Source organism: Saimiri boliviensis, chromosome 8 (assembly GCF_048565385.1).
Source record: "Saimiri boliviensis isolate mSaiBol1 chromosome 8, mSaiBol1.pri, whole genome shotgun sequence".
Taxonomy (NCBI): domain Eukaryota; kingdom Metazoa; phylum Chordata; class Mammalia; order Primates; family Cebidae; genus Saimiri; species Saimiri boliviensis.
In genome coordinates, this window is record NC_133456.1 from 97,370,144 (window position 1) to 97,395,854 (window position 25,711).

A 25,711-nucleotide genomic window follows, 5' to 3' on the forward strand; every position below is an offset into this window, starting at 1 on the left:
CCTTTTAAAAGGAAAACATTATTTCCTATGATACCTTATCCTGTAATAAACAACATAAAAATTCACAAAACAATTGAGAGAAGCTATTTAAAAAATGGTACCTCTTTTCTTGATTACCAAAAGAGTAAAACAACAGCTTCTTTTAAAAGGAAACCATTATTTCCTATATCTTATCTTGTAATAAACAAAATAAAATTCACAAAACAATTGAGAGCAGATATTAAAGAAAAATGGTCCCTAGAGAGAACCAGAAATACCCTATTCTAGTATGTAATTTAGAAAGCCACTGCAAATTAAAATGTTTCATTAAGGCTGCCCAATAAGCTTAAAATTCAGTGGTTTATTGTGGGATCTATTTTACTGCCAGTTATCAGAATGAAGCATAACAAGAAGTCAATTAACTGAGAATTTACCCTTGGCAATGACATAGCGGCACTGTGGCAGGTACCAAGACATTAGAACTTTTAAAGAAATTTCTGATTAAATTGTGAAAATGATAACAGTGAGAAAGAAATCCAGGACCTTAGCAAGATAACCAGAGAGTATAAACAGCATATAAACGCTAAAACTGATAAACAGCGATGGCGGCTGCTCAGGGAACAATGAAGTCAATTCTGAACTGCAAAGTAAAAAGGTTTAAAGTAAATGGGCAGGATCTAGGAAGTCATCTAGGAGGTTATTTTTATTTAAATTATACTTTAAGTTCTAGGGTACATGTGCAGGTCGTGCAGAATTGTTACACAGGAATACACATGCCATGGTGGTTTGCTGCATCCATACCTGGTCACCTACATTAGGTATTTCTCCTAATGTTATCCCTCTCCAATCCCCCAATCCCTTCTTCTACCTCCCCATCCCCCCACCCCCCAACAGGCCCTAGGGTGTGATGTTTCCCTCCCTGTGTCCATGTGTTCTCCTTGCTCAACACCCACTTATGAGTGGGAACATGCGGTGTTTGGTTTTCTGTTCTTGTGTCAGTTTTCTGAGAATGATGGTTTCCAGCTTCATCCATGTCCCTGCAAAGGACATGAACTCATTATTTTTTATGACTGCATAGTAGTCCATGGTGCCACATTTTCTTTATCCAGTCTATCATTGATGGGCATTTGGGTTCATTCCCAGTCTTTGCTATTGTAAACAGTGTCACAACGAATGTATGTGTGCATGTATCTTTATAATAGAATGATTTATAATCCTTTGGATATATACCCAGTAATGGGATTGCTGGGTCAAATGGGATTTTTATTTCTAGATCCTTGAGGAATCGCCACATTGTCTTCCACAATGGTTGAACTAATTTACGCTCCCACCAACAGTGTAAAAGTGTTCCTATTTCTCCACATCCTCTCTAGCATCTGCTGTCTTCAGATTTTCTAGTGATTGCCATTCTAACTGGTGTAAGATGGTATCTCAATGTGGTTTTGATTTGCATTTCTCTAATGACCGGTAATTATGAGCATTTTTAAATGTTTGTTTGGTGCATAAGTGTCTTCTTTTGAAAAGTGTCTGTTCATATCCTTCACTCACTTTTTGATGGAGTTGTTTTCTTCTTATAAATTTGCTTTAGTTCATTGTAGATTCTGGATATTAGCCCTTTGTCAGACGGGTAGATTGCAAAAATTTTTTTCCCATTCTGCTGGTTGCTGGTTCACTCTAATGATTGTTTGTTTTGCTGTGCAGAAGCTCTTAAGTTTAATTAGACTTCATTTGTCTATTTTGACATTTGTTGCCATTACTTTTGGTGTTTTAGTCATGAAGTCCCTGCCTATGCCTATGTCCTGAATGGTACTGCCTAGGTTTTCTTTTAGGGTTTTTATGGTGTTAGGTCTTACATTTAAATCTTTAATCCACCTGAAGTTAATTTTTGTATAAGGTGTAAGGAAGGGGTCCAGTTTCAGAATTCTGCACATGGCTAGCCAGTTTTCCCAACACCATTTATTAAACAGGGAATCATTTCTCTGTTGCTTGTTTTTGTCAGGTTTGTCAAAGATCAGATGGTTGTAGATGATGTGTGGCATTGCCTCCAAGGCCTCTGTTCTGTTCCATTGGTCTATATCTCTGTTTTGGTACCAGTACCATGCTATTTTGATTATTGTAGCCTTGTAGTATAGTTTGAAGTCAGGTAGCATGACACCTCCAGCTTTGTTCTTTTTGCTTAGGATTGTCTTGGCTATGCAGGCTCTTTTTTGGTCTAAGAGGTGATTTTAAGAAAATGATAAAAAAAAGACAGGAGGAAAGACAAGCAAAACAGCTTTGGAAGTTGGGTAGGGGCAGAAATAGAAATTCATTTGTTTGGAGGTGAAAGTTATCCAAATTCCCAGATGCTTTCATTAATAATTGAGTCATTTTACTTTCTCTTCCCTGAAGAGGGCTTGGAAATCATTTATTTTAAGATGCAATAGAAAATAAAAGTGAAAATTAAATGTCTGATGAACTAGGTATGCAAAACAATCAACATCTCCTCCCTACTCCATTCCTCATTTTCCAAGCCAGAATCTCTCTGCATGCCTTTTTTCATCGAATCTAACACAAAATTCTATAAAGCTACGTTTTAAAAATTTCTTGAAACTGACAACTGCTTTCTGGTTCCACCTCTTAAGTCCAAGCTATGTACTCCTAATTGGTCTCAGGTACATGAGTCTAATTTCTCCATCACTACTAAGTTGCAAAATGACCTTTCTATAATAAAGAAGATTATGGTGTTTTACTTAAAATCCTTCAGTGACACCTCATAGCTTTCAGAAAAGTGTACACTTATGGATCCTGCTTGATTTTCTAGCTTCATTTTCACAACTCCATACAGGCACTCTTTGTTCCAGGCAAAGTGAAGAGCACATACTCCATGCCACGCTGTCTCCTCCAGCCACCAATTTGCCTGTGTAACTGTCACTTGACTTTTAAATCTTGGCTTGCATGGGATTGTTTCCTCACAATGCCTGCCTTCTTTAATCTCACAGTATGATTTTGATGTTTCTGTTCTTTGCTTCCCTTCCATAGCCTCAGGTGTAAAACACCATCATAAACCTGAAGGGGATTAGGAAAGAACCAGCAGGCAATTGTCCAGGGCTCCAATCTTCAGGAAAATGTAAACATCATTAGGAACACTGCAGATCAATACTCTATTTGATTGAGAGACCACTATGGCAAGCTTCTAGGAATGAGAAGGCTGAAAAGACCCAGAAATATGCTTGAATAGCAATACATTGCTTTTAAATTATCTTTCAAAGAGGGTCAGTTTGGCTAGTTTCTGTGTTTTTGTTTTGCAAGTTAGGTATGCAAGTTTGAAGTAAGAGCTGAACTGCTTAGAACAATACTCTGCTAGCAGACATCCTTCCTCATCCTTCACTGCACTGTGCTTGTGGTGCGGCAGTTTTTGCAAAACTGTGATCTTTCCCCAAAGAAAAGTGGAACAAGTATTTTAAACACATTTGTTTGAAGGGGAACTGTAATAGTCCTTTTTCACGCTGCTGATAAATACATATCTGAGACTGGGTAGTTCATAAAGGAAAAGAAGTTTAGTAGACTCACAGTTACACATGGCTTGGGAGGCCTCACAATCATGGTGGAAGGTGAAAGGCACGTCTTACATGGCAGCAAATGAGAGAATGAGGACCAAGTAAAATGGGTTTCCCCTTATAAAACCATCAGATCTTGTGAGACTTATTCACTACCACGAGAACAGTATGGGGGAAACCACCCCCATGATTCAGTTATCTCTCACTAGGTCCCTCCTACATGTGGCAATTATGGGAGCCTCAATTCAAGATGAGATTTGAGTGGGGACACAGCCAAACCATATCAGAAACCAAACACCTAATTAACTTTCTCAGGCCATGCGATGTTTCTGTCTGGTCCTAATCATAACATTTATCACACTATATTATAATAAGTCGAATTACTTATCTAAGGTCTCCATAAGCTTCATAAGGACCAAGGCTATGACTTTTTGTTTTGTAACAAATATGAAAAAGAAACATGTTCACCCAAAGTGTGTGATCTTGAAGTGCAGTGAACTGACACCCAAAGATCAAGATTTAGCAGTGTATGTTCAACACTGTCTAGAGAAGAATGACCTTGAGTCTCAAACAGATATGAACCTTCTGTTCATTGAAGAGGCATTCTTTATTGTGAGGCAGATACCAATCATTGTGAGTGAAATGTCCCTTAAAATTATTTTTCTCTCTGCCTTATCTTCATATTCATCAGGTAAATTACTGACCGTTCACTAAATTTCCTAGATACCTGTATAGGAGAGATGAAGAATCCTGGAGGGAGAACACCAAATCTCTGGTTACTGAAAAACAAAGCAACCATTATAACTAGATAAATTTTCTTTTTTAAATTTTATTTGAGACATAGTTCCTCTCTTGTTGCTCAGGCTGGAGTGCAGCGGTGTGAACTTGGCTTATTGTAACCTCTACCTCCCGCGTTTGAGTTATTCTCCTGCTTCAGCCACCTGAGTAGCTACGCCCAGCTAATCTTTATATTTTTAGTAGAGACAAGGTTTCTTCACGTTAGCCAGCCTGGTCCTTAACTCTGACTTCAAGTGATTCACCTGCCTCAGTCTCTCAAAGTGCTGGAATTACAGGAGTGAACCACCATGCCCAGCTGATAAATTTACATTCTACCTTGTACATTATTCTCTTACAAGCATGAGTAGCAGGAGAGAAGGTCATTAAGTTTGACCGAGTACATGAACAAAAAGTTGTTTCTAGACTTTTCACTGGGTACTGTCACCTTTCTGAGGTCTTGGGAAAATAAAATCGAATAATATATATTTAACCATTTTCAAAGTTACAAAGCTGCTATATATTTTTTTCTTTGACAAGAATGATTTTCATATTTCAAAGATATTTTAGCTTTGTTTTCTCCCTAAAATAAAATTTTATCTTAGTACTTCTTTTGGCCAGCCAAAGAAATTTTATGCTCTTGACCTGATTTAAACTAATATTTTTCTTCTTTCTGCTGCCAGTAAAATATTGTTATACTCAACTTTTCTCAAGAGAAAGATGTTCTGTGTTTCTTCATAGTAGGCAATAACAGTTAAGGGAAAGGGGGTATTTCTTGAACTGATGATTCTTTTTCTGGAAAATATGCAGAATACTGTGAAAAAATAAGCTGTGATGATCTGTTAGGATTAAATTACATTACTTTAATAAAGAAGAATCCTACACATATGTGGAATTTACAAGAAATGTTGCTGTTTTCTGGTAATGGCTCATGTTGACTTGGCAGTTGTTTAAATATAATGTCAACCAATTATGTTTAAAATCTCAAGCAAATTGGAAAGATGTTTCCAGAAAAAAGGTAATATCAAGGGCAAGTAAAATTATTTCCTGAAAACTTCTGCTACTTGAGCTTTACAACTTTTAAAATAAGTATAGATAATCTTAAATTTCATCAAATTGGGAAACTAAACCATTCAGATTAGGCCACTCAATCCAGTAGAAATGCTATTTTTTCCCCCACATCTTTTTGTCAGATTAGAACTCTATGTTATGCTAAAATGAATAGGTTCACAGTGGCTTTTCTAAAACCCATCGGGTAGTTGGGTTGTGGAATTCAAATGTTTTCAGATTTTAGAAGGGCAATATCATGTGTTTGCCACATAGTCAGTGTAGTGGTAGTAAGTGGCTCTGAAAAAGTTTGCATGTGTATATATAAGTTTATTATAAATTTTACTGATAAAAGCAATGTATCACAAAATTACAAATAAAAATAAATAATACATTTTACTGTAGATTTTTTAATTTTTGATTTCACAGAATGTTTTCATTAATTTTTGCTTAACTTTCACATCCATAGTTAACCTATGGTTTTTATTAATGTAGAAATGCACCTTATTTGGGTTTACTAGTTCTCTTTTTAGTTTCTTTAACTGAATACTTGCTCTTTCATTTCAATACATATATAGAGAGACATACACGTGTACGTCCACATCCAGATAAAGATAGTTAGATAGATAGATATACATACATACATACATACATACATACATACATACATTTCTAAATCCCATTATGGCTGCATCTCTATAAATCCTATGTTGTACGTACATTGCTGTTTTTTTCTTGGTTAAAAAAAAAACACAAACATACATGGTTGAGAAGCACTATTTTAGGGCCCATTAAATTGCTCTAAATTTTCCAGCTTATATTCATATATTCCAAATTTTTTTTAACTGTTTCCTGCAAAATATTTACAAGTTTTGCTTTTCTTCATAAATAAGTTTGGGAAAAAAGAGATAAGCAAAGTTTAAATGGGCTTCCTTATCATAGGATTAATATCCTAATATGCATTATATATCTATAAAAAGGAAATATAGAAGGCATATTTGCTAAAAGTATTGAACGACAGGTTTTTTCTTTCTTTTAAGATGAGGTCTTGCTCTGTTATTCAGGCTGGAGTCCTATGGCACAATCGTTGCTCACTACAACCTCAAATTCCTGAGCCCAAGCCTTCCAAATAGCTGGGACTACTGACACGCACCACCATGCCTGGCTACTAATTTAAATTTTTGTAGAGAGGTCTCGCTATGTTGACCAAGCTGGCCTTGAACTCTTGGCCTCAGCTCTCCTCCCAAAGTGCTGGGATTACAGACATAAGCCACCATGCCCTGCTGACCACAGATTTTTGTTTTTGCTAAAACTATTTAAGTTTAATGAAACAACTTAGAAATGTTTACCTAGTCTATGGTAGTTGGTGTCAGAATCACTAATGTTACCTATAATCCTCATTTAGTACTATGTTAATCAGGATTGTTAATTGCAAATATTGAAAATAACTCTCAACAAGTTTAAGGATAAATTTATTAAGAGATAAGAAATGGACAAAATATTCTCCAGAAAAGCCAGGGATCAACTTTAGAGGTCAGTACAAGACACAATTCCCAGTTCACATCACTGTATTGCTGTTTTGACACCACTAAAATGGCAGTAAATCCATGAAAGAGGAAAGTCATAAGCTGACAAACAGCAGGAAAAGAGACAAGTAGTAGCAGTTTGGAGACCAGAAAGCACATTAATGACTGCTTACTACTTTAACAGACTAGGGAAAGTTGAGATCTATGTCTCTAGTATGAACACTTCAAAATTAGGCTGATTAGCACATCAAGATCCTAAAATAGTTCAAGAATTAAAGGTAACATTTACTTCTGAAGATGGAGTTGGGTTTTGGGAAAAGAAGTATAGAACTAAGAACAAGAGAATTCATTAAAAATCTGTATAAAAAACAGTTACAGTCCTGGAAACTGTTCCCAACACCATGAAAAAGGGTGACTGCTGATTAGGACTAAAGGCTTATTCTACACAGAGACTTTAAATTCTGGGATATTAGGCACAGATGAGAGCAGAAATAGCACATGCCAACACCACAAAATAGGGAGATGTTCCATACTGAAAAATCTACATGTTGAATGGTAACAACCATAGTCCCCCTACCACCCTACACCCTGCTTTCTTTTCTCTGATTTTAATTCCTTTGAGGATTTCTTTCCAGGAAGTCTAAAGAGGCTAAAATAAAAGTCCCACGGATAGAACTGAGGGTACCCACTGAAACAGCCGTTTCATAATCATACAGTGAAGCACAGCAATTGATAAAGCCCATCCAGGATATGGTTTCCAAACAATTTCTTAATACTTGAAAATTAAATGTGAATAAGAGAGGAGGATCACTAAACATTTGAGGAATGTCTCAATAGCAAAGACAGAGATCAAAACAAGCAAATAAAAACTGGACTTCAGAAGAAACAGAAACAAATTTCGAAAGAATTTTCTAACTACAATTAAATTCCTTAGCTAGTCGCAGTGGCTCGTACCTGTAATTTCAATACTTTGGGAGGCTGAGGTGGGAGGATCACTTGAGACAATGAGTTCAAGGCCAGGGTAGGCAACATATCACTATAGGAAAAGAAAAAGCCTTAAAAAATTCCTTAAAGAGTTTTTTGTTGTTGTTGTGCTGTTTTTAAAAAAAGACTTTTGTGTCCATGAAGTAAGAACAGAAAGCAATTTAAAAATCTCAGAGGACAAAAAAAAAAAAAGAACTAAAAATGTAATTTATAACAGAAAAGTTAACACATATAAACCCAGAAAGTGGAATACCTCCCGAAAAAGATAAATGGATGAATTCAAAGACAGAAAAAGAAATGGGACATGGGAAATAAAAATTCTAGAGATTAGAGGATGTTTCAGTTATTTAATATTTTATAACAAACCACCTCAAAACTTAGTGGATTAAAACAAGTTATTATTTGTCAATATTCTGTGGATTGACTGGGCTTGGCTTAATATGTCTTCTGTTCTTTTGTTTAGGGCAGTCACATAGCTACACTTACCTGGTAACTTGGCCAGTGCTCAATAGTCCAAGATGCCTTTTCACCCTCTAAGCCCTCTTTCCACATGGCCTTTCATTATGGGGTAATCTGCTCCAATTATCTTTACAGAAGAAAAAGAAAAAAGTAGAAGTGTCTAACACCCTTATGACCTGGCCTTGAAATCCCATATAACTTCTGCCACTTTCCATTGATCAAAGCAAGTCACAAGATCAGCCCAGATTCAAGGGAAGGAAATATGGACTTCATTTGTTGATGTGAGGAACAGCATGCACATAAGGTTTGGGAAGTATCAATGGGCAATTTATTAATTTATTTATTATTTTTGAGACAGAGTCTCACTCTGTCACCCAGGCTGGAGTGCAATCTCTGCCTCCCAGGTTCAAACAATTCTCTTGCCTCAGCCTCCTGAGTAGCTAGGACTGCAGGCGCCCACCACCATGCCCAGTTAATTTTTTTATTATTAGTAGAGATGGTGTTTCAACATGTTGGCCAGGCTGGCAAACTCCTGACCTCAGGTGATCCACCCACCTCCACCTACCAAAGTGCTGGGATTACAGGTATGAGCCACTGTACCTGGCCAAGCACTATCTTTAGAATCAATCTTCCACACTACACAGGATCATTTTAAGATGTCCAAAACCCCTCAAATAGGAGTTTAAGAAAGAAAAGAAAAGAAAAAACATAGAAACTATAAGCTAGGAATAATAAATTCAAAAGAAAGTTTTATTACAATTATCAAAACTGAAGGACATGAATTTCCATATTTAGAAAGCCCATCAAAGTGCTCCTGCAGCAAAACAAATAAGCACAAAGACCTATGAGTAAATACTGCCATGAAATATTAGAACCCTGACCATAAAGAGATACTAAAACCTTCTACAAGAGAGGAAAAAAAAGGGTTACATTTAAAAAATCAAAATCAGAATAACATTAGGCTTATTGAAAACAATAAGAGAACCTAGAAGAAGGTGGAACAATACCATCAAATTTCTGAGGAAAAAAATTACTTGCAACCTAGAATTCTATACACAGCAAAACTATTCATCTAGTCTGAAATGGAATAAAGACATTGTTAGACGAGAAATTTCTAAAAGAATTAAAATCACATGCCAAAATCACAACATTATCATAGGAAGCTACTGGAGAATGTGTTCTACCAAAATTATGGAATAAACCAAGAAAGAGGAAGAAATTGGATCCACTCAGGAGAAAGTTGGAAGAACAATGAGAATAGAAAGGAAAGGTGACTAGAGAGACCCTATAGGATAATCTCCCTACAAATCAACCAGATTGCCTTAAAACAGAAAAACAGAGCACTCAAGAGGGGAAATCGTCAAGAAAAAGATAAAATCACTGGATTACCTAATGAATTTATGGTCATTGACATTTGTGCATCTGGCAGAAAGTTTGGAGATGAATTTGTTCCATATAAAATTAAGCAAATGGAGTACACACAATTATTAACTGCAAAAAGAAAACAAAACCAAAAATTACAGCATACTATGTAATCCAAATGTGGGTAATAGTCACAATAAGGCAAACAGTACTTCTAACCTAATCCAAAATTACAATATATTAGAAGGTTGGGAGGTAAGGAAATGAGAGGATAGTGGGACAGGACAGTGAGAGCAGGAAAAGTAAACATTTAACTTTTATAGAAGAATGTCAGTACATAATATCTAAAGCCAAAATTCAAAATAGTAATTATCATGTGTTATCAAAAAATATGAAGGGAAAAATGCCAGCAGAAACTGTTGATTTGAGAGTAATTACCTCTGGGGAGTGGATACTACCTGTTTTACATTTTAGCTTTATAAAAATATTTGCCTTTTAAATTATACATAACTTTGTGTTCTAAATGTAACAGAAGTTTCCACTGGTGGGACTATAAATGGCCTATCTGCTATAGTAACTCTCTTTGAATAAGAGAGTTGTTCACAAAATTTAAAAATAGACTTACAGGCTAGGCGCGGTGGCTCAAGCCTGTAATCCCAGCACTTTGGGAGGCCGAGGCGGCTGGATCACGAGGTCGAGAGATCGAGACCATCCTGGTCAACATGTTGAAACCCCGTCTCTACTAAAAATACAAAAAATTAGCTGGGCATGGTGGCACGTGCCTGTAATCCCAGCTACTCAGGAAGCTGAGGCAGAAGAATTGCTTGAACCCAGGAGGCGGAGGTTGTGGTGAGCCGAGATCGCGCCATTGCACTCCAGCCTGGGTAACAAGAGCGAAACTCCATCTCAAAAAAAAAAAAAAAAAAAAAAAAAAGACTTACAATATGATCCAGCAACAACTCCGCTTCTGGGTATATGACCAAAAGAATTGAAAGCAGGGTCTTGAAAGCACGGTTGTGTTAGTATCTGCACACCCACACACATAGCAACATGATCCACAATAGCCAAAATGTGGAAACAACTCAAACATCCACAGACAGACACATGGATAAACAAAATATGATACAACAAGGATTGCAAACCTGTGCCATGTGCTGCCAAGCAACCCCCAAATAGTATCTTTTACATAGCTTCTGAAGAAAACCTATTGGTTTGAACACATAGTTATAAACTGAATTTTAATGTCATAAATACAGATGTCTAATTTATTTTTAAATAAAATTAAGTCATTAAAAATTAACATGTTGATATTTGTGCTTTAAGAGCACCAAGACGACCATCTGTGGTCGTGATTACTTTTTTTTCAACTTCTAATTTTTCAAAATGGTTCCTAAGGACTTTTTAAATTTCTGTATTTCTCGTGAGCTTTGGAATATCTAACTCAAATTTTCTGTTTTGAAAATTAGTAAAAAGGCATATGCTTAAAAAATCCCTTGCAAAGATACTATTAAACTTATGATTAGATGGTATTGAATTGATTCATTTTAGAATTCATTCACCAAATATGAGAATTTGTTCATTAGAAATAATCCATTGTGAATTTAAAATTATACACTCCCCTGATAGCTGTAAACGAAATTTACCTGTCACTAGCAATTCTGCATTTTATAGGCCACTACAATATCAATAAAGTCTATAATGACAACCTAAAAAAATAATGCTACATCTGTGACTAAACTCATCATAAATACATCACAAAGCCATGATTTCTCAGAACAGTTGTTAGTATCAATTAGATGAAACCCTAACTCAGAACTAAGAAACAGACAAAGAGTTCTGATTTTAAAAAGAAAAGCAGGTAATCTGACTACACCATCCTTCTATGAAGCAATCCCGACTTTCAATGTAGGATTATGATAAAAATATTGCCAGTTGATCAAAGTATTGCCAGACAGCAGTTACACTGACTTAGTTGCTTGTATTTGACGTGTCCCTTTCCCACAACATTAGCAACTTTCTTGGCTTGGCTTTTTTGAGTCAGAAAAGCATATCTGTTTTTGAGGGAGCCCGTTTGTTTTTAACGTAAAAGTTTCAAACTGAGAACTAATGATTTTAGTGGTTGGAGGACATAAATGAGGCCTACACAATCATCTTTTTCATATGTAGATTGTGTTCATTTTCCTGGATGGGGAGAAAAACAGTATTATGTTTCCATGGGTTTGAAGTTCACATGAAAACAGGTACTTTATGATTTTTTTAACTAACCTTAAGTAGTCTGAATTAAAAAATGTTTATAAATGATTTAATGGATTGAAACAGTATTTGCCATCAATGATTATTTTTGAAAATGAATTGCTATTAAAATTTAATTAAAACTTCATACAGGCCGGGCGTGGTGGCTCAGCCTGTAATCCCAGCACTTTGGGAGGCCGAGGCGGGAGGCTCACGAGGTCGAGAGATCAAGACCATCCTGGTCAACATAGTGAAACCCCGTCTCTACTAAAAATACAAAAAACTAGCTGGGCGTGGTGGCGCGTGCCTGTAATCCCAGCTACTCAGGAGGCTGAGGCAGGAGAACTGCCTGAGCCCAGGAGGCAGAGGTTGCGGTGAGCTGAGATCGCACCATTGCACTTCAGCCTGGGTAACGAGAAAAAAAAAAAAAACAAACAAACTTCATACAAAACAATGTATTGTCTTCTAAACTATTTTGATAAAAACACATTTAATAATTTCCATATATAACTTAAAAATCTCATTTTTCTCAAATATCTTACAAATTCACTATATTTAATTTCAGTGAAAGCTATACATTATAACCATAGCCTGAAAATTTATCAATTTTCATTTCAGAAACTCATTTTTAATGTTGACATAAAAATGGTTTTACATGCTATTAAGAAGAGTCACAAATACTAAGAAATTTATACTAGCCTTCAATACAAATTTTGAAAATCAGTGTATCTATTGGATACAAGAACAGATAAAAATTAGACAAATGTCCAGTAATGGGTAGGTTATGGTGTTCATAAAAATAGAATACTATTTAGTAATACAATTCAATGAATTGTGGCTTCATTCACCTGGATGGATGAATTTGGAAGCCTCTGAGCAAAAAGAAATAGGTCATGGATAACACATGAAATATGATTTCATTTATATAAAATTCAAGAGTCAAAACTAAACAATGCAGAACTGTGAGAAAGGGAATGAATAACACAGTATTTATGATAGTAGTTACCTCTGGGAAAGAAAAGTGAATGTAATCAATCAAAGAGGAGCCAAAGGTGAGTCATGTTCTATCGAGTGAGGTGGTGAGTGCTCAGGTATTTAATGCTTCTCCTTAAACTGTGCATGTATTTTACACTCTGGAGAAAAAGAAAGACAAGAAAGTGGAGACTATATATGTAAATAACTCCGTGAAGAGCTTTATCTTGTTTGGAGAATGAAGAAGCACAGATGGGAAAATGTGGATGTTTAGAGAGATTTTGTTCTTATGGCAAAGTACAAAAAGAGACACCCTAAATGCAATAGAAAGAAAGGTTACACAGGAGGGGAGAAGTTGAAGAACAAGAAGGTATCTGATGACACGTACCATTTAAGTAGGCTGAAGGGAATAGGATTCGAGGCACTTCTAAAGAGACTGGCCTTTGAAAAGAGAAGGAATGCCACCCAATTCAAAGGAGAGCGAAAAGAGACAGAAATGGGTGCAGCAAACATATGCATGTGATCATAGGACAACTGAGGTGTGTTATCTATGGTTACTTGTTCCTCTGGAATGAAGCAAAGTTATTAGCTGAGAGTGAATGGCCAGAGTTGGTTTTGAGAAAAACTGAAGACATGAAATAACTGTTTTGGCCAGTAAGAGAACATGCTGTCCACAAATAAATGCAGGTGAACTCCTGGGCATTTCATCTTCCCTGTTTCTTCTGCCTCTGCTAGAATGTTTCCCCCTTCCTTTTCACCTAGAAAATCTTCCCATCCTTCAAGATTCATCTTAAGTTCTATGTCCTTTGTGAAACCTTTTCTGACTATCTCATAGCAATTCCTTCCTCTCAAATATTACAGCACTTAGCTGTATCATTCATTTTCCACGTATGGACATACCGTATTACAGTAACTCTTACTTGTACAAGATTTTTGTGTTGTCTTGTTAACTACAGTTCTTGAAGGCAGAAATCATCTTTTTTTTTTTTTTTTTTTTGAGTTTCGCTGTTGCCCAGGCTGGAGTGCAGTGGTGTGATCTCAGCTCACTGCAACCTCTGCCTCCTGGGTTCACGTGACCTTTGGTCCCAGCTTCCTGAGTAGCCACCGACGCCCAGCTAACTGTTTTGTATTTCTTGTAGACACAGAGTTTTGCAAGGCTGGTCTCGAACTCTTGGCCTCAGGTGATCCACCCTCCTTGACCTCCCAAAGTGCTGGTATTACAGGTATGAGTCAATGCGCCCGGCCAGAAATCATGTCCTTTTAAAACACTGTTCCTCTCACTTTCAGAAAAATAATGCATTCTTATGCTGAAATTCTAGCAGGTAATAGTGAATATTTAGATGTAGTTTCTAAATATATCATCTGCTGAAATATCCTTAAAAGTAAATGATGAAATGATGAAGACATACATGAATAAACAGGACTTTGCATCTTCCACTTTTTTCCTATAGCTGCTCCTGGTTTTCAATTTTCTGTTTTAGAACCTCTTTTTTAGAAGCTAAGCCAGAGATCTGGTGTTAATATATAACTGGTTTAATTTAAATTTTTTAAAACAAGTTTCTCTTGCTTATTAAACTATTAAAATGTTTCCCTCATTACCAACTTTCAATATATTTCTTCATGGAGGCAGCTCTCCCAGAAAATGAAACTGAATGTTATCAAAGACAAATTATGTTAGGAATGCCATCTTGTGGTTGACAGCAGTCCATTACACTAATTGGTCCTGACAATCTTTAATTCAGAAAGAAAACATCCAGTAAATTCACAAAGGTAAGTCATGGTTAAAATGTATTATAAGGGAATACAAATTAGTGTTTCAGTCGTGTGTGGTTTCAGATGCCAGAAAAAGACAATTGTTCATTGACGAGACAGACAACAAATTACCTAAGAATCGACTCCAAATAATACAGGGAAACTGCTTTCTACAAATATACCATTAAAACTACTCAAATACTCTTAATTTGGGAAAACTTTCCTCTTGAAATAATTTTATTTCTGTATTCACTTCTAAGTAGTTCTGCTTATTGTTTCATCCTGGATTTCAGCTATGTCTTGATTTTCAAACTTCATCACCCTAACCATAAACACGCAAAAGAGAGTGAAGGACAGAGTACATATTTAATTTGGACAGTGAAAGATACACATAATTAGTTGTAGTCCAAAATGGAATTTGAGAAGGGTTAAAAACACTGGCCCTGTCCGTGCGTGGTGGCTCACACCTGTAATCCTAGCACTTTAGGATGCCAAGGTGGGTGGATCACCTGAGGTCAGGGATTCGAGACCAGCCTGGCCAACATGACAAAACCCCATCTCTACTAAAAATACAAAAATTAGCCAGGTGTGGTGGCACATGCCTGTAATCCCAGCTACTCAGGAGGCTGAAGCAGGAGAATTGTTTGAACTTGGGAGGTGGAGGTTGCGGGGAGCTGAAACTGTGCCACTGCACTCCAGCCTGGGCGACAGAGTGAGACACCATCTCAAAAGCACTGGTCCTAATCCTAATAGTTTACTACTTCCTCCATACAAGTTAGCCATCTTGAGTGGTAAATTAACTTTGTAATCAACAGAGAACTAGTGAATAATTACATAGTACCTGAAAACTGGGCTTAAATATTTTAATTGCCAAATAGTATACCAGACATTTTGGTCCATATAACAGTGAGGGTGTGGGAGTGGAAACTGATATACCCTTCATGACCACAAGGCAAAGCATAATACCTCAAAGTCCGTGTACTGTGTTACCTCGTCACTTCTAAAGATCTGAGGAGGTACAGTGCAGGTATAATGTCAGTCCTAGAGATCAGACTACTGAAATTCTAGCAGGTAACAGATATTTACATAAAAGACAAAACGTGACTGTACTCCATATCAGCGTTTGAGATTTATTATTGCATGCTTATAGCCAGAAAAAAAAATTACTCAGGAAACTTTTATATGAATTGATTTTGGATAAGTTTCTCTACATGACTCTTCAAAATATTCACATCAGCTGCACAGACCTGGTACTCTATCTTCTCTTGCTGTTTTGTTCTCTCTAATAAAGCCTCATGAAGTGGAGGTAATGCATTGTATGAACCCAATAAATAGAGCTGACTTGATGAAGTCTCATTGATTTCTTTAATCTTTAAAGCCTGCATGATAGCAGGTGCAAACTTTGAGTAATGAGCTGTAGATGAGATAATCACTGGGCAAGTTTTGTCTTGCACCCTATCTGCAACCACTTTTGCAACAGCAGTGTGTGGATCTAAAATATACCCTGAAGTATTATAGGTGGAGTTAATAGCTGCTAGGCACTCTCCCTCCGAGCACCAGTCAGCTACAAAATCTTGCTGAAGTTTCTCAACTAGAACCTTTTCTATCTGGAAGTGATGCTGATTTTCTAACTGATAAAATAATTTTGTCATTAGTTGTCCATCTTTATTAGCCATCAAGTGTAAATGTCGTTCTAGGTTTGAAGATTTGAGAATATCTATTGATGGTGAAAATGTCTGTGCTAATTTTCTTTCTCTTAGATCATAATGTCCTGTTTTTATAAAATCAGTCAAAACACGGTTCTGATTAGAGGCACAGATAAATTTCCGAATTGGGATTCCCATCATTTTGGCATACACTGCTGCTAATATGTTGCCAAAGTTTCCTGTGGGAACACAGACATCGACTGGGCTTCCAAAAGAAATAAATCCTTGACTAACAAGGTCAAGATATGCAGAAGCATGATAAACTACCTGCGGAAGGAGTCGGCCCCAGTTTATGGAATTAGCTGAACTTAAGACTGTTCCATATTCCACAGTAAGAAAGCCAGTATAATCAGAATCATTAAAAATTCTTTTTATAGCTGTCTGGCAAAAATCAAAATCTGACTCAACACCTACTGCCCATCCATTTTCTCTTTGACTGCTGATTATTTGTGCTTTTTGAAAATCACTTACTCCATTCTCAGGAAAAAATGTGACCACAGCTATCCTTTGCTTATCATTGTTATTAAGACGACTAAAACCATTTAAGACTGCACTCCCTGTGTCTCCTGAAGTAGCTACAAGTATCATATAATTGCAACTTGAAGGGATACAGTGTGCAAATATATGAGGCATAAGCTGTAAAGACAAATCTTTAAATGATCCGGTTGGTCCATGGAACAACTCCAGGATGAACTGGTTGCCTGAAAGGTGCCTGACAGGAGCAATTTTTGAGCAGGCAAAGTTTTCCCCATAAGCAGTTTCAATCATTTCTCCCAACCTGGCAGCAGGTATGTCTGCAGGATGGATACATCTTTCCAACAGTATCTGTGCTCTTTCTATGTAGGTTGCTCCTACTAGGCTTTTCCACTCCCCACAGCTTAATTTTGGAAACTCCTTCGCAGGAACAAAGAGTCCACCATCAGAAGCCAACCCCTCAATCACAGCTTCACTGAAGAATTTTGCTGAAACCTTCTGTTCACAGTCTTTAGGCCAAACGTGTCTTGTTGAAATGAATGTTTCTGAGTCCACATCTTGGTATCTTTTAATTGCATTCAGCACTTTGTCAGCTACCGCCTCTGGGGAAGCCCCACTTTCACAGACAACACGAGCATCATACCATTTCTTATAATACTGTCTTCTAAATTTAAGTAAGTCTTTCATAGATGTTCCAGAATTCTGACCTACAATCCTATCTATCTTCATTAATTTTAGACGACGAATTATATCTATTAGAGGTACATCCAGGTATACAATTATTCCATTTTTCTTCAGATGCCACATGCTAGCATCATGCATTGGATTGGACCCAGTAAGGGAAATCACACTTCCAGATGCAGAGAAGTTTAACACAGCTTTTCCTTCCTCTTCTAAAAATTGCTCATTACCAACATCCTGTAATTTTTCAGACACACTCATATTCCAGGTTTTTTCAAGGATATCATCATCCACATCTATGACACAACAACCTAGTTTATGACCTATTATTCTGCCTACTGTTGTTTTCCCAGCACCAGGAGGTCCCATTAGGATAATATTTTTGTCTCCAACAACAGAGTGAGTTGAATACCACGACTTCCTTAATTCCGCAAGTGCAAAGGTTCTTGAAAGAAATCGATGTGCATGTTTATCCGTTTTAACACGTATACTAGAAAACCATTTCTGTGTTATCTTTTTCAGATGCTGACATCGGTTAAAGTGGAGCATTCTCTTTTCACTTTTCTGCCCAAGACAACCTAAAAATTGGCTTTAGCCCTTTTCAAAACACAAAACAAACAAAAAACAACAAAAGATAATTTGGTTACTAATTTCAGTAGACTGTTAAAATCCCAATAGCTTTGAATATAACCATGCCTACGGTAGGTACATAAACTGTTTAAAAAATCTTCCAAACTTATGGAATTAATTTAAAAAGTATTTCGACCCAAGTTCTTATATATTGCATATTATCCTTTTAAATTTTATCTTTAAAATCTCAAGACACTGAAAAATCAAAACCTTGATAAAATTTGTAACTATAAACAACAGAAACTTTTATTCACAAAATGCTAGATTGTAGATGCTTTTAAAAGTATATATATATATATATTACACACACACATTAGGCCAGGCATGGTGGCTCACACCTGCAATCCCAGCATTTCGGGAGGCCAAAGAGGGTGGATCACCTGAAGTCAGCAGTTCAAGACCATCCTGGCCAACATGCAGAAACCCCATCTCTACTAAAAATACAAAAAAAAAAAAAGTCAGGTGTTGTGACAGTCCCCTGTAATCCCAGCTACTTGGGAGGCTGAGGGAAGAGAATTGCTTGAACCCAGGAGTTGGAGGTTGCAGTGAGCTGAGATTGCACCACTGCACTCCAGCCTGGGCAACAGAGTGAGGCTCTGCCTCAAAAAAGAAAAACAAGTATATACTAAATTGAATTACTATTTCATTTTATGTGTGATCTTTTAATGAAAATTATTTCATGGTTTATCGGCTTATATCACATATAAAGATTATTTGGAGTTGGAGTGCTATACACTTGTTAATTCAGAAAAGCTGAACAATATTCTTTATATTTAATTTCTTTTCAGTTATATGAACATCTTGACAGACTATGATTTTACTCATAAATTTCTTATAGAATTCGTAACAGGGAACAAGAATAAAAAACATATTTGCTTATAAAATGCTTAGTTTTCCAAACTACAGGACAAAGCTATGACATTGTCTTTCTTATAAGCCTTTTACATGCATATTAAGAATCATTGTTGCATATTATTCACATTGAAGGCCTTAAAAAGAGCCAAAGTGAAAGGTATATTATATAAATAGTTAAGAAAAATTAATAATCAGCAATGAGGTCAAAGGCTACATATTATAAACTTATCTGCATGGAACCATCACTTTTGTTTCTAATGCTATAATCATCAGTGGAGAGGCCTAATTTCCAGACACCAGTGTGATAGCCAAGAAACTCAAGAATGTTTCCAATGATGAGAGGAAATAATTATTCTAGCAACCAAAGCAGCTCTATAATTCCCCATATTGACCAAGTCCTTGCCTTTGGAAATATTCTCACCATTAGAACAAAAATGCATGCTAGACAAGTTTTTGGTTATATAAAATGCATTATAATACCTCTGCCATGTTCATGTAAATCTCCTGAAGTAATGTCACAGACACATAGTGGGGCTTATCACATGAACCAATATGCAACTAAACCACATTAAATACTAGATCGTATGTTTACGTATGTTCTCAAAACTTTTAATTATGTAATACCGACTTTCTATGCTATTTAAACTCTGTTCTGTAATTAAACATTTAAATGATTTCAAGCTAACTCTGACTATAACTTACAAGTAAAATTAGAGCTGTCAAGAGAAGTAATTCATTTCCTTATTTGACTTTTCAATTTGTATGTGTTGTCCTTAATTTCCACTGATTTGTAAACATAGGACACACAGGAACCAATCTGAAGAGTTTGTTGACTCTGAGGCAAAACTGATCTTTGCAAAATGTGGAGTCTATAATGGAAAAGATTTCAAGTTAATCATAACTGCATACAGTATCATAAAATTCTACACATAGACTAGTCCAGTATTTGAAAAGCTCATCTGAAATTTTAAAAACAGAAAAACTGATCCTTTTCATGTTTCCCTAAATCTATTATTAAAAGATTAAGATGTTATTTTTAAACAAGTGTGTCTCATTATAAAATGAATTTCACTGAACAGTACTGAAGGAATTTCTGCCATCAAGCAATGAAAAACCAAGTAACAAACACAAAACCCTTCACAAGGATACCTGGAATTTTAATGATTTGGCTGTATAATGATCAGAGGGGGAAAAAAAAATCAGTGGACCAAAGCTATGGAACTAGGATCTGAATTGTTCTTTTAGACTGTATTATCAAAATCATTACGTATTCATATGTAATAATATCCACTATAAAAAGCCCAAATGAAACTCTTGTTGTGCACACAAAGATACTTCTCAGTTATCTAAGTGTCTATCATAAAACCAAAGCACATATCATAGCGGCTAGCACAAAAGAACACTGTAAGATTAATCATTGTCACTCAGTGACAATGGACTAGGAATATGTAAATTGAACCCAAATAGGTAGGTACAACGCGAGGTGCATTTTTTTTATGCTTCAGTTTATAAACCTTCAGAAAACACAGGAGTGTTCACCTGTAAATCAAGAACTGTTTTGCTAGTCTAATCCTTTCCCTGAGGTAAACCAAGGACCAGAAAGAATTATAAACTGGAACATATCATCAGTTTATTTTATTAAACCATGTTCTGGTACTGGACTTTAAAAGCACAAACTGCTTTTAGGGCACTTATATAAAACAGTCTGATTAACTTCCTATTCAGGAAGCTTTTGCTTATAACTTTACGGTGTCTTTTTTTTTTGAGTTTGCATTACATAACTTTCTGATGTCTGTACCAGTAATAATCGCATATAATCTGAATAGCTGATTTTCACGAGCAGTTATTTTTATTTTTTGAGAAAGGGTCTTCCATTGTCACCCAGGCTAGAGTGCAGTGGCATGATCTGAGCTGACTGCAGCATTGACCTCCTGGGCTTAGGTGATCCTCCCACCTCAGCCTCCCTAGTTGTTGGGACTACAAGCGTGCACCACCATGCCCAGCTCATTTTTGTAGTTCTTGTAGAGACAGGGTTTCACCATATTCCCTGCTCTTGAACTCCTGCACTCAAGCAGTCCTCCCACCTTGGCCTCCCAAAGTGCTGGGATTACAGGCATGAGCCACCACGCTGGCCCAGTAAATCTTTCATCCTTCTTCCACTTCATGTTGCTAGACTGTAAGGCAAACATTACATTATCTTCACCTTATGTTTTGTAATCTTACTTTCCCTTTGTGTTACTTCCCCTCTACTCTTGTTTTTAAATTCTACTTCATTTCCCTTTTTCAAGACTTTGGGGTAGTATATATATTTTATATATATATATAAATACATATACCCCCCAAATACATATATATTTTAAATATATATATATACCCCAAATACATATATATTTTAAATATATATATTTTAAAAAGAAAATTATGACAGTACAGTTTGTAATTCTGTATTAATATTATTTCTCCACAAAAATGTTCCTTAACTAGCAGAAAGCAGTTAGTGCTATAATATATAGCAAACATTATCATTTCTAAAGAACAATAAAGATGAATTTTATTTTAAGCTTCATACTAAATTTTATTCTGTAACATTTAACCATGAATTGATTTTAGCAGCTCAACATTTTTTAACAAACTTAAAGACAAGAGATGAAATAATGCTCACAGCACATAACATTAATCTGTAAACAGTTTTTCCTGAAAGGCAAAATGAGGAAAAGACATCCTCATTTCTTTTGAGGATGTCTGCTGTAATGGCCAGTCAGGAACATACATAGAAGGCATATACATGGACTTCACCAAAGCATTATTAATGGTTCATTTAAAGTTTTTTAAATTCACGAAACGGAAAAAAATATTTGAGGGTTGTTGAATGACCATAAAAATGTTTCTGCTGAATAGAGAGAAATTTCTGGTAGCACACTCCAAGGCTTTTGGTCTTGATAGTCTTCTCTTTAATGTGTTTAACAATTATTTAGATGAAGCATTGAGAGGGATATTGGAGGATTAGTGATTAACAGTATGGACTTTAGAGTGAAAAATCTGCAGATGCACAAGTCCTTTATATAAAACAGTGTACTATTTGCATATAACCTGTGCACATCCTGCGGTATACCTTAAATCATCTCTGAATAACTTATTATACATAATACAATGCAAATGCTATATATAGAGCTGTTATACTGAATTGCTTTTTTATTTGTGGTATTTTACTGTTGCATTATTTTTGTGCTTTTGCTTTTGAGACAGGATCCCACTCTGTTGCCCAGGCTGGAGTGCAGTGGTACAATCGTGACTCATTGCAGCCTTGCCCTCCTAGGCTCAAGTGATCCTCCCATCTCAGCCTCCCAAGTAGCTGGGACTACAGGCATGCACCATTACACCCAGCTAATTTTTGTATTTTTTGTAGAGAGGGGTTTCGCCATGTTGCCCAGGCTAGTCTCCAAAGTGTGCTGGGATTACACAGGTATGAGCCACTGCACCCAACCAAAATTTTAAAATATTTTCAGTCTGTAGTTAGTTGAATCTGAGAATGGGAAACTCACAGATACGGAGAGCCAACTGTGCATCAGGACACAAAGTCGCCAAAAGGAGGTAAAGCTCTACTGCTTGTGACTTCTGACCAAAAATTCTCCCAAGCCCTTCAGTCAGAGTGTCTCCCACTTGCCATGAAACAGAGGTGAGGGTGGAAGGACCACACAATCCAGTGTTGTTCTGTAGTAACAAGGATCTTAAAACCAAAAAAAAAATTTTGCAAGTTCACCACTTATCTTTGTCTTTATATTACTATCAATGCTAAGTTTATACTGCCGTTAGACTTCTGCTGTTAGACATAATGATCTCAAATATTTAATTGAAAAAACTTAATTATCCACAATTTTATAACTTTGATTAAATATTATAAAGAATTTGTCCTTATAAAGGGTTTATTTTCTTTACAATTGTCTTATATCCTCATCTACACCCATTTTATTCATTTAGATTAAAATAATCCTTCGCAAAACAAAAACAAAAAAAACCCTCATTGGTTTACAGACAACACATGCATACCATTATATAAGGGGATCTGGAATCTGTGCAAACTACAATTCACAGGCCAAATCTGGCCTACCATCGTTTTTGTAAATCAAGTGTCACTGAAACACTTCAATCATTCATGTGCTCATTTGTTCCTTTATTCCGTACTGTCTTGGCTGCTTTTGAGCTACAATGGCAGAACTGAATAGTTGCAACAGAACCACTTGGCCTGCAAAGGCCTGAAATATTTACTGTGTACCCCTTTATAGATAACTTGTTCATCACTGTAGGTATATACCAGTATTAATTCCCTGTGGACAGGAGCTGGACACAGGCATTTTCTTGAACTGCCGAGGGAATTATAAAAACTAGAAATAATTTTGTTTAAACACACTTGGAAGAGGCAAGAAGAATTGCAGATTAAACGTCTAAGAAAAAAGAAAAGTTCCTTTCCAAATGATTTAACAACCTGCTTGTGGCTGTAAACTATACTACAGTGAGAAGGTCTAGCACAAATTGTTCCGTTTTTTTTGGGGGGGGGGGAGTGGGGGTGGGAAGACCTAGTCTCGCTGTGTTGCCCAAGCTGGAGTCCAGTGGTGCGATCTTGTCTCACTGCAACCTCCACCTCCTGGGTTCAAGCATTCCCCTGCCTCAGCCTCCCGAGTAGCTGGGATTACAGGTGGCCACCACCATGCCCAGTTAATTTTTTGTATTTTTAGTAGAGACGAGGTTTCACCATGTTTGCCAGGCTGGTCTCGAACTCCCGATCTGCTTTCCCTAGCCTCTCAAAGTGCTGGGATTACAGGCGTAAGCCACCACGCCCGGCCTGTGCTGAACAGGCAGGCGGATCGCCTGAGGTCAGCAGTTTGAGACTAATGTGGCTAACATGGTGAACCCTGTCTCTACTAAAAACACAAAAAAAATTAGCTGGGCATGGTTGTGGGCGCCTGTAATCCCTACTTCGGAGGCTGAGGCAGGGGAATGGCTTGAACCCGGGGGATGGAGGTTGCAGTGAGCCAAGATCATGCCACCACACTCCAGTCTGGGACACAGGGTAAGACTCTATCTCAATAAACAAATAATATACTGACATCAGTGAAATTATTTTATTTTAGTAACCCCAGAACATAAAGGCTAGCTAACGCCAGTTGCTAACTGCAGAAATATTTTGCCCTTACTTGCTATTTCAGGAATTGCTTAACACAAATAGTCTTAAGGTGTTCCTTCTACTTAGAAAAATTATTAAGCTCTAATTTAGAAAATTCATAAGCTTTAGCCCATGACTATCCACTTGGCTAATGGTGTTATCATTCCATGAGTCTTAGAATCTTCTTATACACAGAAAGTTTCCCGCCAAATTTTTCTCTATACTTATTAAACAGAAACCCCAAACATAAATACTCAAGGGTGAAAAGCAAGGGGCAAAGTGATATAGATAGATTTAGATCTAAATACAGATCTATAGATCTATCTATCTAAAATGTTTTGGAAGATAATCTGAGTGAAGAAATCTGGAGAATTTTTCCCTAAGCATTTGGGACAAAAATTAATATCTGTGTATATATATATATATAACCTAAATGTATTCTTATCTAGTGAAATTCAGTAAGAGCCCAAAATAAGGATATATACTCAGTAAAGCCTTTTACACAGGAACTAAGAAGTTCACCAAGCCATTGTGTTGTTTTAATCTCTCCGCCAGGCAATCAGGCAGTGAGAAATCCAAACTCAGTGTTTTCTCTCCTCTCCGGGAAGCGTTATTTCCTTCGGGCAGAGTGGCCTCTGTACGGTGGTTCAGAGCCATCTATCTTCCTCCCCAAATCCTATGACCAAGATGTCTTTTAGACACTCGGTAAAAGCGTCTACATGACTTTCCTACGGCAGCCCCATGTGCCTAGATTTACGGGTTCACCAAATTCAGCAAAAAGGAATGAAACCGCTTCTGAGAAAACAATTTTCAACAAGGGACACCAAAAAATGGGCGAAAAAGTAAAGGCCCATTTAAAAAGCTTCTCCTCTTAGTTTAGGCGGCTTGTTCACAAAGAGCAGGTCCACTGGTCCGTGGAGGACCTAGAGGGAGGGTCCCGACCGAGGGGAGAGCAGGCACAGAGCGGACCTCCAGGGACTGTCGCGGGCGCAGGGGCGCGAGGGGCAGCGCAGGGGCGGGAGGGCGAGCGCAGCAGGCGGAAGCGGCCACAGGCGCCGGGCGCGCACTCACACAGGTGGCGGGCAGCGCTGCGCGGGGTTCCGAGGAGCCTCGACCAGACGCAGCAGGAAAAGTGCACGAAGAATTGACATGACCAGAGAGTAGCGGAAAAGGGAAGGGTCAGTGCGGGGAAAGGCATGCGATGGGCTGGCTTCTAGTTTTCCTTTCTTTCTCCTCCAACAACTCACCAAGGAAATCTCACTGAGAAGACAGGGGAAAGGAAAGGAAATGGAAAGTAGTGTCCACGAACCGCTTAAGGTGCCGCAGGAGGAGCCCGAGCCCCGCACCTCCGCCTCGCTTCCCGGTCCCGCCCACTCCGTCCCCGCGCAGTGGCCTCTGCGCCTGCGCCGGTCAGCGCGCCCCGCCGGCCAGCCCCAGTGCGCCTGCGCTCTGCGCCCACGCCCGGAGCAGCCTTGCGCCGGGCACGTGACTTTCCTCTCTCACTGCAGCCTATCCGAGCCCTCTGAGCTCCTCTGGCTCCTCCTCTCCCTCGTCCTGCTCGCGGCCTTGGCCTTGCATTCG

The 25,711-nt window shown here is 37.4% G+C and overlaps 1 protein-coding gene across 4 annotated transcripts; it reads right to left on the reverse strand.

Moving 5' to 3' along the window:
- Window positions 1–15,739: 15,739 nt before the first annotated feature.
- THNSL1 (threonine synthase like 1) lies at window positions 15,740–25,508 on the reverse strand. Of its 4 annotated transcripts, XM_010341234.2 has the most exons (4): window positions 25,378–25,508; window positions 22,512–22,696; window positions 19,672–19,838; window positions 15,740–18,081 (listed from the first exon to the last, which is right to left on the reverse strand). In XM_010341234.2, exon 4 carries the CDS (start codon window positions 18,031–18,033, stop codon window positions 15,802–15,804), a length of 2,232 nt encoding a protein of 743 aa, XP_010339536.1. In that variant the 5' UTR covers window positions 18,034–18,081; window positions 19,672–19,838; window positions 22,512–22,696; window positions 25,378–25,508; the 3' UTR covers window positions 15,740–15,801. The 4 variants fall into 4 exon arrangements, with proteins under 4 accessions (XP_010339536.1, XP_010339538.1, XP_074261013.1 ...); XM_010341236.2 differs by lacking the exon at window positions 19,672–19,838; XM_074404912.1 differs by lacking the exon at window positions 19,672–19,838 and having other exon boundaries at window positions 25,440–25,507.
- Between the last annotated feature and the right edge of the window lie 203 nt (window positions 25,509–25,711).